General features: G+C 43.8%; 1 protein-coding gene across 23 annotated transcripts in view; it reads right to left on the reverse strand.

Annotated features, from left to right (window-relative positions):
• Positions 1-12,903, reverse strand: part of LOC118393669 (CUGBP Elav-like family member 1) — a 54,648-nt gene that overhangs the window by 26,221 nt on the left and 15,524 nt on the right. For 22 of the 23 annotated variants that reach the window (XM_052461982.1, XM_035786619.2, XM_052461984.1 and 19 more), the window contains one exon: positions 10,991-11,113. The exons of the other annotated variant lie outside the window; for it this stretch is intronic. In XM_052461982.1, the coding sequence (XP_052317942.1) occupies positions 10,991-11,094 (104 nt within the window). In that variant the 5' untranslated portion in view covers positions 11,095-11,113. The remainder of the gene's footprint in view (positions 1-10,990; positions 11,114-12,903) is intronic. 23 annotated transcript variants of the gene reach the window in all.

The raw sequence follows: 12,903 nt of genomic DNA on the forward strand, positions 1-12,903 counted from the left end.
ACATTTTTTGGGGCTTTTTTTAAAACCTTTGAACAAAAAGAATTGCGCCCCATGTGTGCACCACTGGTAAAACCATGTATGGTACTGGTAAGGTATGAAAATATGCTCTATAAGCTCTAACCTGCTTTAGTTTGGAATGTATGACAATAACTGGTAGTAGCCTATTTATTCACTTCACATTAACCCACTAAAGCCTTAATGTGTATGTTACATCTAAGCAAGGCTAAAATGAAAAGATAATTAGAAGAAAAAAAAAACAAGATCAAAGAATAAGCAACAAACTTTCCTAACAATTTCCCTGTAGCGAAATTGGCAATGACATGGGTTAGACCACGAAATATGTAGTCTACAGTATGCACTAACTTCAATACATACTTGTTTTAAAGCCTCTGACATGTACAATAACTACTGATTGTAAGTCGATCTAGAAAAAAGCAGCAGCTAAAATAATAAAATCCAACTACACTGCATACGGAATACAGACTCTGAACCATTATGGGGGACACTTGGGGAGTATGCACCTGTTGAAAACTCACTCTTCTACCATTTTCCCATTCGACATCTACATATCAAATTTAAAGTACCAAGTTTTGGAATGGAATATTATGACAAGCACAAAAAATGTCAAGTCACAAGCTGGGACCAAACTACAGATCAAGAAATTGAGTATCAGTATAGACTGATGCTGAAAACACATGACTAAATACGAGGTGGATCCAATATATCAAACAAGTAACATTATAACCTACCCCCCACCAACATGACACCAAAACAAAGGTAAAAAAAACTAAACCTCCAATTAATTTCTGAAAAGCACTTTAGCAATAGGCTATTACCCCATTGCTAGAAAGAAGAAAAACTACTTACACGGGACTAGAATTCAAAGAGCAATGGTCCACCATCATCTCAGGCAAAAAATCCAGTTTAAAAGAGGCCATGTTTTTGTGTTTCTCCCCTTTTCCAAAGTTTAAAAAAATGGAAAGATAACTCACTTTTTCACACCAGAAAATAAGTCAAGATACACTGCAAACTACTAGAGCCTACTCAGAAACTTTTCTTCAAGAGTGTGAACTTGTGGAAAGAAGCATAGGAGAGGCTGTTGTGGAAAAACTATGGCGAAACTACATGGAGACTGATGCAAAACTACGAGAAGTAACAAAAAATGGTAAAGAACCAACAAATTAAATTAATTGGACAACGGTGAAACTTTGAACCAGAGTAGAACACACAACAAATCCTCACTGTCCAACAAACTGGGTCTAGATTAACAGAAGAATAGGCAGGCCACTGAAAGCTGTGGCACTGGGTCCCACAAAAAAAAAATGCTGATGGGCTGGGGCTTTTTGTGAGCATTTCTCTTAGCCAAGCAGAACTGGGTGCAGCGTCAGATAAATAGAGTGTCAGATTGATGCTGATAAGGACGAGTGACTGTCCGGAATGAATGGGGAACGGGGGCGAGCTGGTAATCCCTGCACTAATATGAGGCTGGGAGACAATCAGGTTCCGGCACTGGGACTCGGTCACCCTGTTGTTCTGTGGCAGTGGGTGGGTGGGGGGGGGGGGCTGGGTCATATGACATTGGTCGCATTAACTCCGCACCCTAACCCCCTGACCTTAGGAAACCCACAGGCATGACAGAGAACACATAAACAAGGATGGCAACCTGTGTTAACAACCTGGGCAGTGGATGGCTCTATAACCTTTCCTTTTCTTTTGTTTGCGCCATCACAACAACCAGAGGGGTTTCAAAACCACTATTACGATTTAATAAGCCCATTTAAATGATAGAAAACATTGCTTTCAAGCTTTCTTGACCATTTCTATAAAATGTTTCCCTTGGGCCAACGGAGACATTCCGTGTGACTAACACATTTCTGATAATTACCATAGCTCCTGCCTTGGGCCAATCAGTGTCATTTTGTAAATGCCAGATCTCTATGGCAAGACGCATCATTCACCCAAGTTTAGTCAAAATCCGACCAGTGTGGTCTGAGTTATAGCATGTGGGAATGTTCCTGGTTTGGTTGGAAGCATGCACGCACACAAGCATTTGATGAAAGCAATGTCTATGTGGGAACATTATGGGGAACATGAGATACATCTAAACTGAACAAAAAATAAAAACACAAAATGCAACAATTTCAAAGATTTTACTGAGGTACAGTTCATATAAGGAAATCACTCAATTGAAATAAATTCAACAGGCCCTAATACATGGATTTCACGACTGGTAAAATAAAAAAATGGCGCCGGAGGAGATGGCCGCCGTTTTACGGTCTCCTAACTAATTGTGCTATTATGCAGGTTTTTTTTAACGATATTTGTAAATGAATTTGTACATAATGTTTCTGCAACCATCTCTTACGGCAGAAAATCAAATCAAATTTTATTTGTCACATACACATGGTTAGCAGATGTTAATGCGAGTGTAGCGAAATGCTTGTGCTTCTAGTTCCAACAATGCAGTAATAACCAACAAGTAATCTAACTAACAATTCCAAAACTACTGTCTTATACACAGTGTAAGGGGATAAAGAATATGTACATAAGGATATATGAATGAGTGATGGTACAGAGCAGCATAGGCAAGATACAGTAGATGGTGTCGAGTACAGTATATACATATGAGATGGGTATGTAAACAAAGTGGCATAGTTAAAGTGGCTAGTGATACATGTATTACATAAGGATGCAGTCGATGATATAGAGTACAGTATATACGTATGCATATGAGATGAATAATGTAGGGTAAGTAACATTATATAAGGTAGCATTTGTTTAAAGTAGCTAGTGATATATTTACATCATTTCCCATCAATTCCCATTATTAAAGTGGCTGGAGTTGAGTCAGTGTCAGTGTGTTGGCAGCAGCCACTCAATGTTAGTGGTGGCTGTTTAACAGTCTGATGGCCTTGAGATAGAAGCTGTTTTTCAGTCTCTCGGTCCCAGCTTTGATGCACCTGTACTGACCTCGCCTTCTGGATGATAGCGGGGTGAACAGGCAGTGGCTCGGGTGGTTGTTGTCCTTGATGATCTTTATGGCCTTCCTGTAACATCGGGTGGTGTAGGTGTCCTGGAGGGCAGGTAGTTTGCCCCCGGTGATGCGTTGTGCAGACCTCACTACCCTCTGGAGAGCCTTACGGTTGTGGGCGGAGCAGTTGCCGTAACAGGCGGTGATACAGCCCGCCAGTATGCTCTCGATTGTGCATCTGTAGAAGTTTGTGAGTGCTTTTGGTGACAAGCCGAATTTCTTCAGCCTCCTGAGGTTGTTTGTATTCGGTCATGTTACCAGACACCTTGCCCTGATTAAAAGCAGTGGTTCGCGCTTTCAGTTTCACGCGAATGCTGCCATCAATCCACGGTTTCTGGTTAGGGAATGTTTTAATCGTTGCTTTGGGAACGACCTCTTCAACGCACATTCTAATGAACTCGCACACCGAATCAGCGTATTCGTCAATATTGTTAACTGACGCAATACGAAACATATGCCAGTCCACGTGATGGAAGCAGTCTTGGAGTGTGGAGTCAGCTTGGTCGGACCAGCGTTTGACAGACCTCAGCGTGGGAGCCTCTTGTTTAATTTCTGTCTGTAGGCAGGGATCAACAAAATGGAGTCGTGGTCAGCTTTTCCAAAAGGGGGGCGGGGCGGAAGTTAGAGTAACAATGATCCAAGGTTTTTCCACCCCTGGTTGCGCAATCGATATGCTGATAAAATTTAGGGAGTCTTGTTTTCAGATTAGCCTTGTTAAAATCCCCAGCAACAATGAATGCAGCCTCCGGATAAATGGTTTCCAGTTTGCAAAGAGTTAAATAAAGTTTGTTCAGAGCTATCGATGTGTCTGCTTGTGGGGGGATATATACGGCTGTGATTATGATCGAAGAGAATTCTCTTGGTAGGTAATGCGGTCTACATTTGATTGTGAGGAACTCTAAAATCAGGTGAACAGAAGGATTTGAGTTCCTGTATGTTTCTAACATCACACCATGTCTCGTTAGCCATAAGGCATACGCCCCCGCCCCTCTTCTTACCAGAAAGATGTCCGTTTCTGTCGGCGCGATGCGTGGAGAAACCCGTTGGCTGCACCGCATCGGATAGCGTCTCTCCAGTGAGCCATGTTTCCGTGAAGCAAAGAACGTTACAGTCTCTGATGTCCCTCTGGAATGCTACCCTTGCTCGGATTTCATCAACCTTGTTGTCAAGAGACTGGACATTGGCAAGAAGAATGCTAGGGAGTGGTGCACGGTGTGCCCGTCTCCGGAGTCTGACCAGGAGACCGCCTCGTTTCCCTCTTTTTCTGAGTCGTTTTTTGGGGTCGCAGCATGGGATCCATTCCGCTGTCCTGTTTGAAAGGCAGAACACAGGATCCGCGTCGCGAAAAACATATTCTTGGTCGTACTGATGGTGAGTTGACGCTGATCTTATATTCAGTAGTTCTTCTCGACTGTATGTAATGAAACCTAAGATGACCTTGGGTACTAATGTAAGAAATAACACGTAAAAAAAACAAAAAACTGCATAGTTTCCTAGGAACGCGAAGCGAGGCGGCCATCTCTGTCGGCGCCGGAAGAGCTTCTGGATATCAGGACAGCGATCACTCACCTCGGATTCGACAAAGATTTTTAACAACGGAAAGCAGGACTCACACGATATTCTCCAAACACCCCGCAGGGCAGACATCCCAATTATTCGCATAAGGAAGCGACGCAGAGGAAGTAGAGCCAGATGGCTCGTCCGGATCTGCAGAAGGAGAGTAGGAAAGCTGCCATTACCGTCAATATTACTCGCCAATGTGCAATCATTGGACAATAAACTAGAGGAGGTACGATTACGAATATCCTACCAACGGGACATCAAAAACTGTAATATTCTGTTTCACGGAATCGTGGCTGAATGATGACATGGATATTCAGCTAGCGGGATACAAGCTGCACCGGCAAGATAGAACAGCACACTCCGGTAAAACGAGGGTGGGCAGTCTGTGCATATTTGTAAACAACAGCTGGTGCACGAAATCTAAGGAAGTCCCTAGATTTTGCTCGCCTGGAGTATTGTGATGAATTACAGGCCACACTACTTGACTAGAGAGTTCTCAGCTATACTTTTTGTGGCTGTTTATTTACCACCACAATCAGATGCGGGAACTAAGAACGCACTCAATCAGCTGTATAAGGAAATAAGCCAACAGAAAACCACTCACCCAGAGGCGGCGCTCCTAGTGGCTGGAATCTTTAATGCAGGGAAACTTAAATCAGTTCTTCCAAATCTCTATCAACATGTTAAATGTGCAACCAGAGGGAAAATAATTCTAGATCACCTGTACTCCACACACAGAGATGTGTACAAAGCTCTCCCTCGCCCTCCATTTGGTAAATCCGACCACAACTCTATCCTCCTGATTCCTGCTTACAAGCAAAAATTAAAGTAGGAAGCACCAGTGACTCGGTCTAAAAAAATTGTCAGATGAAGCAGATGCTAAACTACAGGACTGTTTTGCTAGCACAGACTGGAACATGTTCCGGGATTCTTCTGATGACATTGAGGAATACACTACATCAGTCACTGGCTTTATCAATAAGTGCATTGAGGACGTCGTCCCCACAGTGACTGTACGTACATACCCCAACCAGAAGCCATGGATTACAGGCAACACTCGTACTGAGCTAAAGGGTAGAGCTGCCTCTTTCAAGATGTGGGACTAACCCAGAAGCTTACAAGAAATCCCGCAATGCCCTGCGACGAACCATCAAACAAGCAAAGCGTCAATACAGGGCTAAGATTGAGTCATACTACACCGGTTCCGACGCACGTTGGATGTGGCAGGGCTTGGAAACTAATTACAGACTACAAAGGGAAGCAGAGCCGCGAGCTGCCCAGTGACACAAGCCTACCAGACGAGCTAAATCACATCTATGCTCGCCTCGAGGCAAGCAACACTGAGGCATGCATGAGAGCATCATCTGTTCTGGACGACTGTGTGATCACGCTCTACGTAGCCGGCGTGAGTAAGACGTTTAAACAGGTCAACATACACAAGGCTGCGGGGCCAGACGGATTACCAGGACGTGTGCTCCAGGCATGTGCTGACCAACTGGCAGGTGTCTTCACTGACATTTTCAACATGTCCCTGATTGAGTCTGTAATACCAACATGCTTCAAGCAGACCACCATAGTCCCTGTGCCCAAGAACACAAAGGCAACCTGCCTAAATGACTACAGACCCATAGCACTCACGTCTGTAGCCATGAAGTGCTTTGAAAGGCTGGTAAATGGCTCATATCAACACAATTATCCCAGAAACCCAAGACCCACTCCAATTTGCATAATGCCCAAACAGATCCACAGATGATGCAATCTCTATTGCACTCCACACTGCCCTTTCCCACCTGGACAAAAGGAACACGTGTGAGAATGCTATTCATTGACTACAGCTCAGCGTTCAACACCATAGTACCCTCAAAGCTCATCACTAAGCTAAGGAACCTGGAACTGAACACCTCCATCTGCAACTGGATCCTGGACTTCCTGACGGGTCACCCCCAGGTGGTGAGGGTAGGTAGCAACACATCTGCCACACTGATCCAGGTGGTGAGGGTAGGTAGCAACACATCTGCCACACTGATCCTCAACACTGGAGCTCCACAGGGGTGCGTGCCGAGTCCCCTCCTGTACTCCCTGTTCACCCATGACTGCATGGCCAGGCACGAGTCCAATACTATCATTAAGTTTGCAGACGACACAACAGTGGTAGGCCTGATCACCGACAACGATGAGACAGCTTATAGGGAGGAGGTCAGAGACCTGGCCAGGTGGTGCCAGAATAACAACCTATCCCTCAACATAACCAAGACTAAGGAGATGATTGAGGACTACAGGAAAAGGAGCACATCCCAATTCTCATCAACGGGGCTGTCGTGGAGCAGGTTGAGAGCTTCACATTCCTTGGTGTCCACATGAACAACAAGCTAGAATGGTCCAAACACACCAAGACAGTCGTGAAGAGGGCTCGACAAAGCCTATTCCCCCTCAGGTAACTAAAAAGATTTGGCATGGGTCCTGAGATGCTCAAAAGGTTCTACAGCTGCAACATCGAGAGCATCCTGACCGGTTGCATAACTGTATGGTACGGCAATTGCTCGGCCTCTGACCGCAAGGCACTTCAGAGGGTAGTGTGTACGGCCCAATACATCACTGGGGCAAAGCTGCCTGCCATCCAGGACCTCTACACCAGACGGTTTCGCACTATTGGTTAGATCCTGTAAGCAAGCATTTCACTGTAACCTGTTGTATTCGGCACACGTGACAAACTTTGATTGGATTATACAGATTTGCATCTGTCGGTCACAGATACTTTTTTTAAGGTAAGGGCGTGGATCAGAAAATCAGTCAGTATCTGGTGTGACCACCATTTTCCTCATGCAGCGCGAGAGATCTCCTATAGTTACTTGATCAGGCTGTTGATTGTGGCCTGTGGAATATTGTCCCACTCCTCTTCAATGGCTGTGCAAAGTTGCTGGATATTGGCGGGAACTGGAACACGCTGTCATACACGTAGATCCAGAGCATCCCAAACATGCTCAATGGGTGACATGTCTGGTTAGTTTATAAGCCATTGAAGAATGGGATATTTTCAGCTTCCAGGAATTGTTTACAGATCCTTGAGATATGGGACCGTGCATTATCATGCTGAAACATGAGGTGATGGTGGCGGACGAATGCCACAACAATGGGCCTCAGGGTCTCGTCACAATATCTCTGCTTCATTCAAATTGCCATTATTAAAATGCAATGGTGTTAGTTTTCTGTAGCTTATGCCTGCCCATATCTTAAACCTGTCTCATGGTCTGACAAATACAGCTCCATCCATCACCTTTCACCACAGATGCGGAAGTTCGAGATCGGCGGATTGAAACAGATCCAATGCAAAAACAAAAATCTAGTTTAAAACGGACAGATTTTTATGGGGATGTTTTTATATGCTAATTTAATTTCCACTGTGGCTCGGACATCGACTCTCGTGGGTTAAAATCGTCCCAGTGCTGTCAGAGATATCACGTACGAACAAATTAATGTACGAAAGCACTAATGGACGGAGACAGATCCACAGTCCCCTTCCCGATTTCATCATGGGGGACAACAAGTAGACTACACAGACAGACATGATATGGGGAATAGGAGACATTGGCCTAACTTATGAATGCATACTGATTAATGGCATATAGTGGTGTAGAACTAGGCTATTGTCACCATGTGTCTAAGTGCTGTCACGATACCAGAATTTTGACTTTGATACCAAGTTTAGTATCACGACAGTGTTTCCGCAGCAGTCATTTTACTGTGGCGCTGTGCCACGCCAAAATCATTGCCGCCAGACCAAAACAATAACTCTGCCGAGCGCACTTTGAAGATGCTAGAACTGTCCACATTTACTTTTCCTCTGCAAACAAAACAAGTAATGAATAGGAAAATCAGATGGCCCCATATGATATTTTATCCATTTACCTAGTTGGCTTGTTGTGTGTTCTATGCGAGAGAAATATTCGAGGCGCATTCAAGTTGCGAGTGCCATAGGGAGGGACACGCAGTCAACGCACAACAATACTTGCAATTGTTAAAAACAGCCGTTTTAATGGCCTTTGTTGAAAAGGGGGGATCCCAGCTTTGCATTCCAACTTTATTTCTCAACTCCTAAATATACCGAACTGCACAATTTTCAACTGAGTTTTTAGCAGCAGTGCAATTCTCTCCAAATGCATAGGGGAGAGCAGGGCTAAATGTAACGGGTCAATTGTAGGGTAAAACGCCACCCTCGCTCCCTCCCTCCTGGAGGACATGAGCCCTAGGATCATGCCTCAGGACTACCTGGCCATCCCCAGCCAACCTGGTCATGCTGCTGCTCCAGTTTCAACTGTTCTGCCTGCGGATATGGAACCCGGACATGCTACCTTGTCCCGGACCTGCTGTTTTTTTACTTTCTCTCTCTATCGCACCTGCTGTCTCGACCTCTGAATGCTGAACTGACATTTACTCCTGGAGGTACTGACCTGTTGCACTCTCTACAACCACTGATTATTATTTGACCATGCTGGTCATCTATGAACGTTTGAACATCTTAAACAATCTGGCCTTAAATGGCCATGTACTGTTATAATCTCCACCTGGCACAGCCAAAAGAGGACTGGCCAACCCTCAGAGCCTTGGTTCCTCTAGGTTTCTTCCTAGATTCCTGCCTTTCTAATGAGTTTTCCCTAGCCACCGTGCTTCTACATCTGCATTGCTTGCTGTTTGAGATTTTTAGGCTGGGTTTATGTATAGCACTTTGTGACATCTGCGGATGTAAAAAGGGCTTTATAAATAAATGTGATTGGGCCATTGACAAATTGTAAGTAGACCGCGATTACTTTTTTGTTGTTGAGCAAATGTTGTGGCAACCAGGGAAAGTGTTGTCAGGAAAAAAAATTGTGACATTAAGTGGTTTCTGTGATAAGTACAGGCAGGGGGCGTATTACCCCGGTTGGCAGTTACCCCAATTTAACAAGGTTGGCCTAATATACAGTATATTCACTGTGTTTATGAAAAACATTTTTAGACATAAAAATTCATCAATAGGATGCTAACTAGTTAAATATCACATTTGGGACCAGGCTAGTGATTAGCCCAATAGGATGAATGCAGGATTCGAGCCCTGAATGCTGATTGGCTGACAGCCGTGGTATATTAGACCATATATTTTTACTGCTCTAATTACGTTGGTAGCCAGTTTTATAACAGCAATAAGGCACATCTGGGGTTTGTGGTATACGGCCAATATACCACGGCTAAGGGCTGTGTCCAGGCACTCCGCTTGTGCCTAAGAACAGCCCTTAGCCGTAGAATATTGGTCATATACCACACCCCCTCTGCCTTATTGGTTAAATACGCAACCCCATGCTTCACCCTATTTATTTATAGTTTATTTATGCTGCATCAGTTGGCCTATAGGTGATAATGCTTATTGCTAACGGCATACCTCTTAATATGGACAAAGCATAGGCTATATGCATGGTACAATATGTACAAATACATTTGAAGAAATAATTTCACCAATAGGTTATTGGGCTCATTTCCGTAAGTGGAAATTGTATTTTAGATGGTGTCAGCATAATTTAATTAATATTTTACTCCAAAATAAATTACCTTTTAAAAAGTCACCTGAGCTTCTCAAGTCCTTCTACATAAAAATATCTGAGGGGCACACCGGACCCCCAAAACAAGAGGGGGAGGAACCCGCACTTCAACAGTTTATGGTGGAAATCAGCTTGGAAATCAGCATGTTTTGCGTTATTTATATTATCAATTGATGTTAGCTTCAGCTGTAAGCTAGCAAGACAAGTTAGCTTACAAAGCTGAAAGCCCCTGGTATCTTCTCACATTGTAAAGTGTTCTAGCCTTCATGGACATTGTTTGGCAAACAGTATTAACAGTTTCAACATTTCTACATGCAGTGTCGCATTATTCAAGTGTGTCAATTTCTGTGCGGCATGAGTTGGGAGCAAACATGATGCAGCCCAGACTCCTAGTGCAGGCTAGCAATGAGTAAGTGGAGCAGGCACAGTGCGTGCCTCGCACTATAAGTGTGTGTCTTGGATCAACTAACACAAGTACCGAAATAAAAATTCCAGGACCAAACTGTTTGTCATGTTCTAGTATTGGAAAGGTACAGAAGTTTCAGTATACAGTGCAACACTAGTGTCTACATTATAGAATCGCAGATGCGGGAGTCATTTTCTAAAATGTCTGCTCGAAACATCCTGAGGCCTTTCAACTTTAGAATCTTGATACACTACCCTTCTTCACATGCAATTCTTAACCACTACTTGTAGGCCCAACTAGTATCTACTTCTATAGTGTCCTTGTGAATTAGCCCTTGTGTGGCATGTCGAACCAAAGCTTACCAGTGTAGGCAGAGGGTCCATTGAAGGGGAAAAAGCAAGGGAGAGAAAGTGTTCTTACCCTCCCATGGTGGGTACCTCCAGGGCAGTGTGGGGATGCTCACATTGTGGCTGCCCATGCTGCTCCGTGGACAGGTACAAGACTTCAGCGTCGATGCTATCCATCCAGTGCCTTTCACAATCACTACAGAAATACACCAAACAGCACAGGACAAACATGATACTCATGAGTCACAAGAAAAACAAACAGTAGATGGAAAGGACTTACATTGACTGAGACAAAGACAGTTTGACAGAGGAAAAAGTGTAACATGCATGTGGAAGATATGAGAGAAATCGAAATGTACATGACAAAATTGGACACGCAAGAATGATTTAAAAAAACAAATGATTTACAGGCACTGCATGTAGACTAGACTGTGCATAGACATTCTTTCTGGATGCAAACAAGGGCAGGCAACCATAGAAAAGGTTACATAGAATGCACAGCTACTAAAGTAGAGTGATTTGTCTCATTGCTTTAAAAACAATATGAAATGAGTGGACCTAAAAATACTGCTATCTCCTTGGCCTACATTTAAAAAACGAATTGCTAGTCTGAGTTACTTTGTGCTTCTCTGAATTATTTGCACAACAAACTCAAGGGATGAGAGAAGCTAGGTCAAGGCATTTGGTTAGATTACAACTACCCTGGGGTGTAAAGGTGAAAAACTGCTTTCTGACACGAAGTACACCGACATATACACTTATATAATTAGCTAGCTGTGTTGTTGAAAGGCCCCAAGATTCAGGACTGTTCATAAGGCAGATGTCCATAGCTACTCCGTCATGCCAAAAAGTGTTTAAAGTAGGGATGCACGGTATATAATTGGTAAGCATATCGGAATCGGCCAACTTTGGGCACCGGCCAGTTTAACGCCGATGTGCAAAACCGATGTCAAATCTGACGCGCATACCTATATAAACGTAGGTAGATGACATAATGACGGCACAAAAAATACAGCGCTACACGTGCAACAAAGCATTCCTAAACTAGCCCACAATGTCTGCTGTGTGGATCGAGCAGTCAACAAGTCGAGCAGTCATTTGAAAGAGTAAGAACATTTCTGCGAGACAACTCAAAGGTGAAATTCCTTAACACCAAGATAATGGAATTCATTGCCCTTGACAATCAACCGTTCTCTGTCGTGGATGATGTTGGCTTTCGCTGACCGGTCGAGCACCGGTACACACTACCAAGTAGGCGCTATTGTTTAGAAGTTGCCCTATCGGAGTTACACAGTATTGTTGACACTCACATCCATGAGCTACTCGCCAGACGTCGCAAGCCGTTCAGACCTGCTGCCAAAGCACTGAAGGAGAAGAATATCACCGGCTACCTCATCCACCCTGCGCGGATGAAAGTTCAGTACAAAGGCCGAAGCCATCTCTTCAACACACCGGGACAAGTGCACACATATCTCATGGAACTGAGCAACGTCGGAGCCAGGACGGTCTCTCTGGGGGATAAGATGCAGTTTGTTTTCTCTTCTCCGGACTGAACTGCTGATATCTTCCGGTCACTATAATTGATTTGTACATTTTCAACTAACCGTATCTTTCCGGGGTGAGTTCTATTACATTTACAGGAGAGTATATTTTGGTTTAGTCCATATCCACTGGGCGAAGCAAATAAGTGGGCTTAGGCCCACTGCTTTACCCCTCATTTATGTTAATCTTTCAAAAAGAGACTCAAGCAGCCCTTACCGTGGGCAGTAAATATTCAGCCATAAATATCTATTCACAACATTTGTTTTCAACTTAGAGCTCGCAGGTTTTAGTTTACGCCAAGGTTTAGCTAGAAAGAGCAAGATGGAAAGCGAGCAGCAACGTATCTCTACAAGTGTATTCATGTTTGATTGTTGGGATTGTTGTTGTCTGACAATCAGGGTGGGTGAGATATTTCTTCTTCCCTTTTTTCTATGTTTATTGTTT

Source organism: Oncorhynchus keta, chromosome 14, assembly GCF_023373465.1.
Source record: "Oncorhynchus keta strain PuntledgeMale-10-30-2019 chromosome 14, Oket_V2, whole genome shotgun sequence".
Classification (NCBI taxonomy): Eukaryota; Metazoa; Chordata; class Actinopteri; order Salmoniformes; family Salmonidae; genus Oncorhynchus; species Oncorhynchus keta.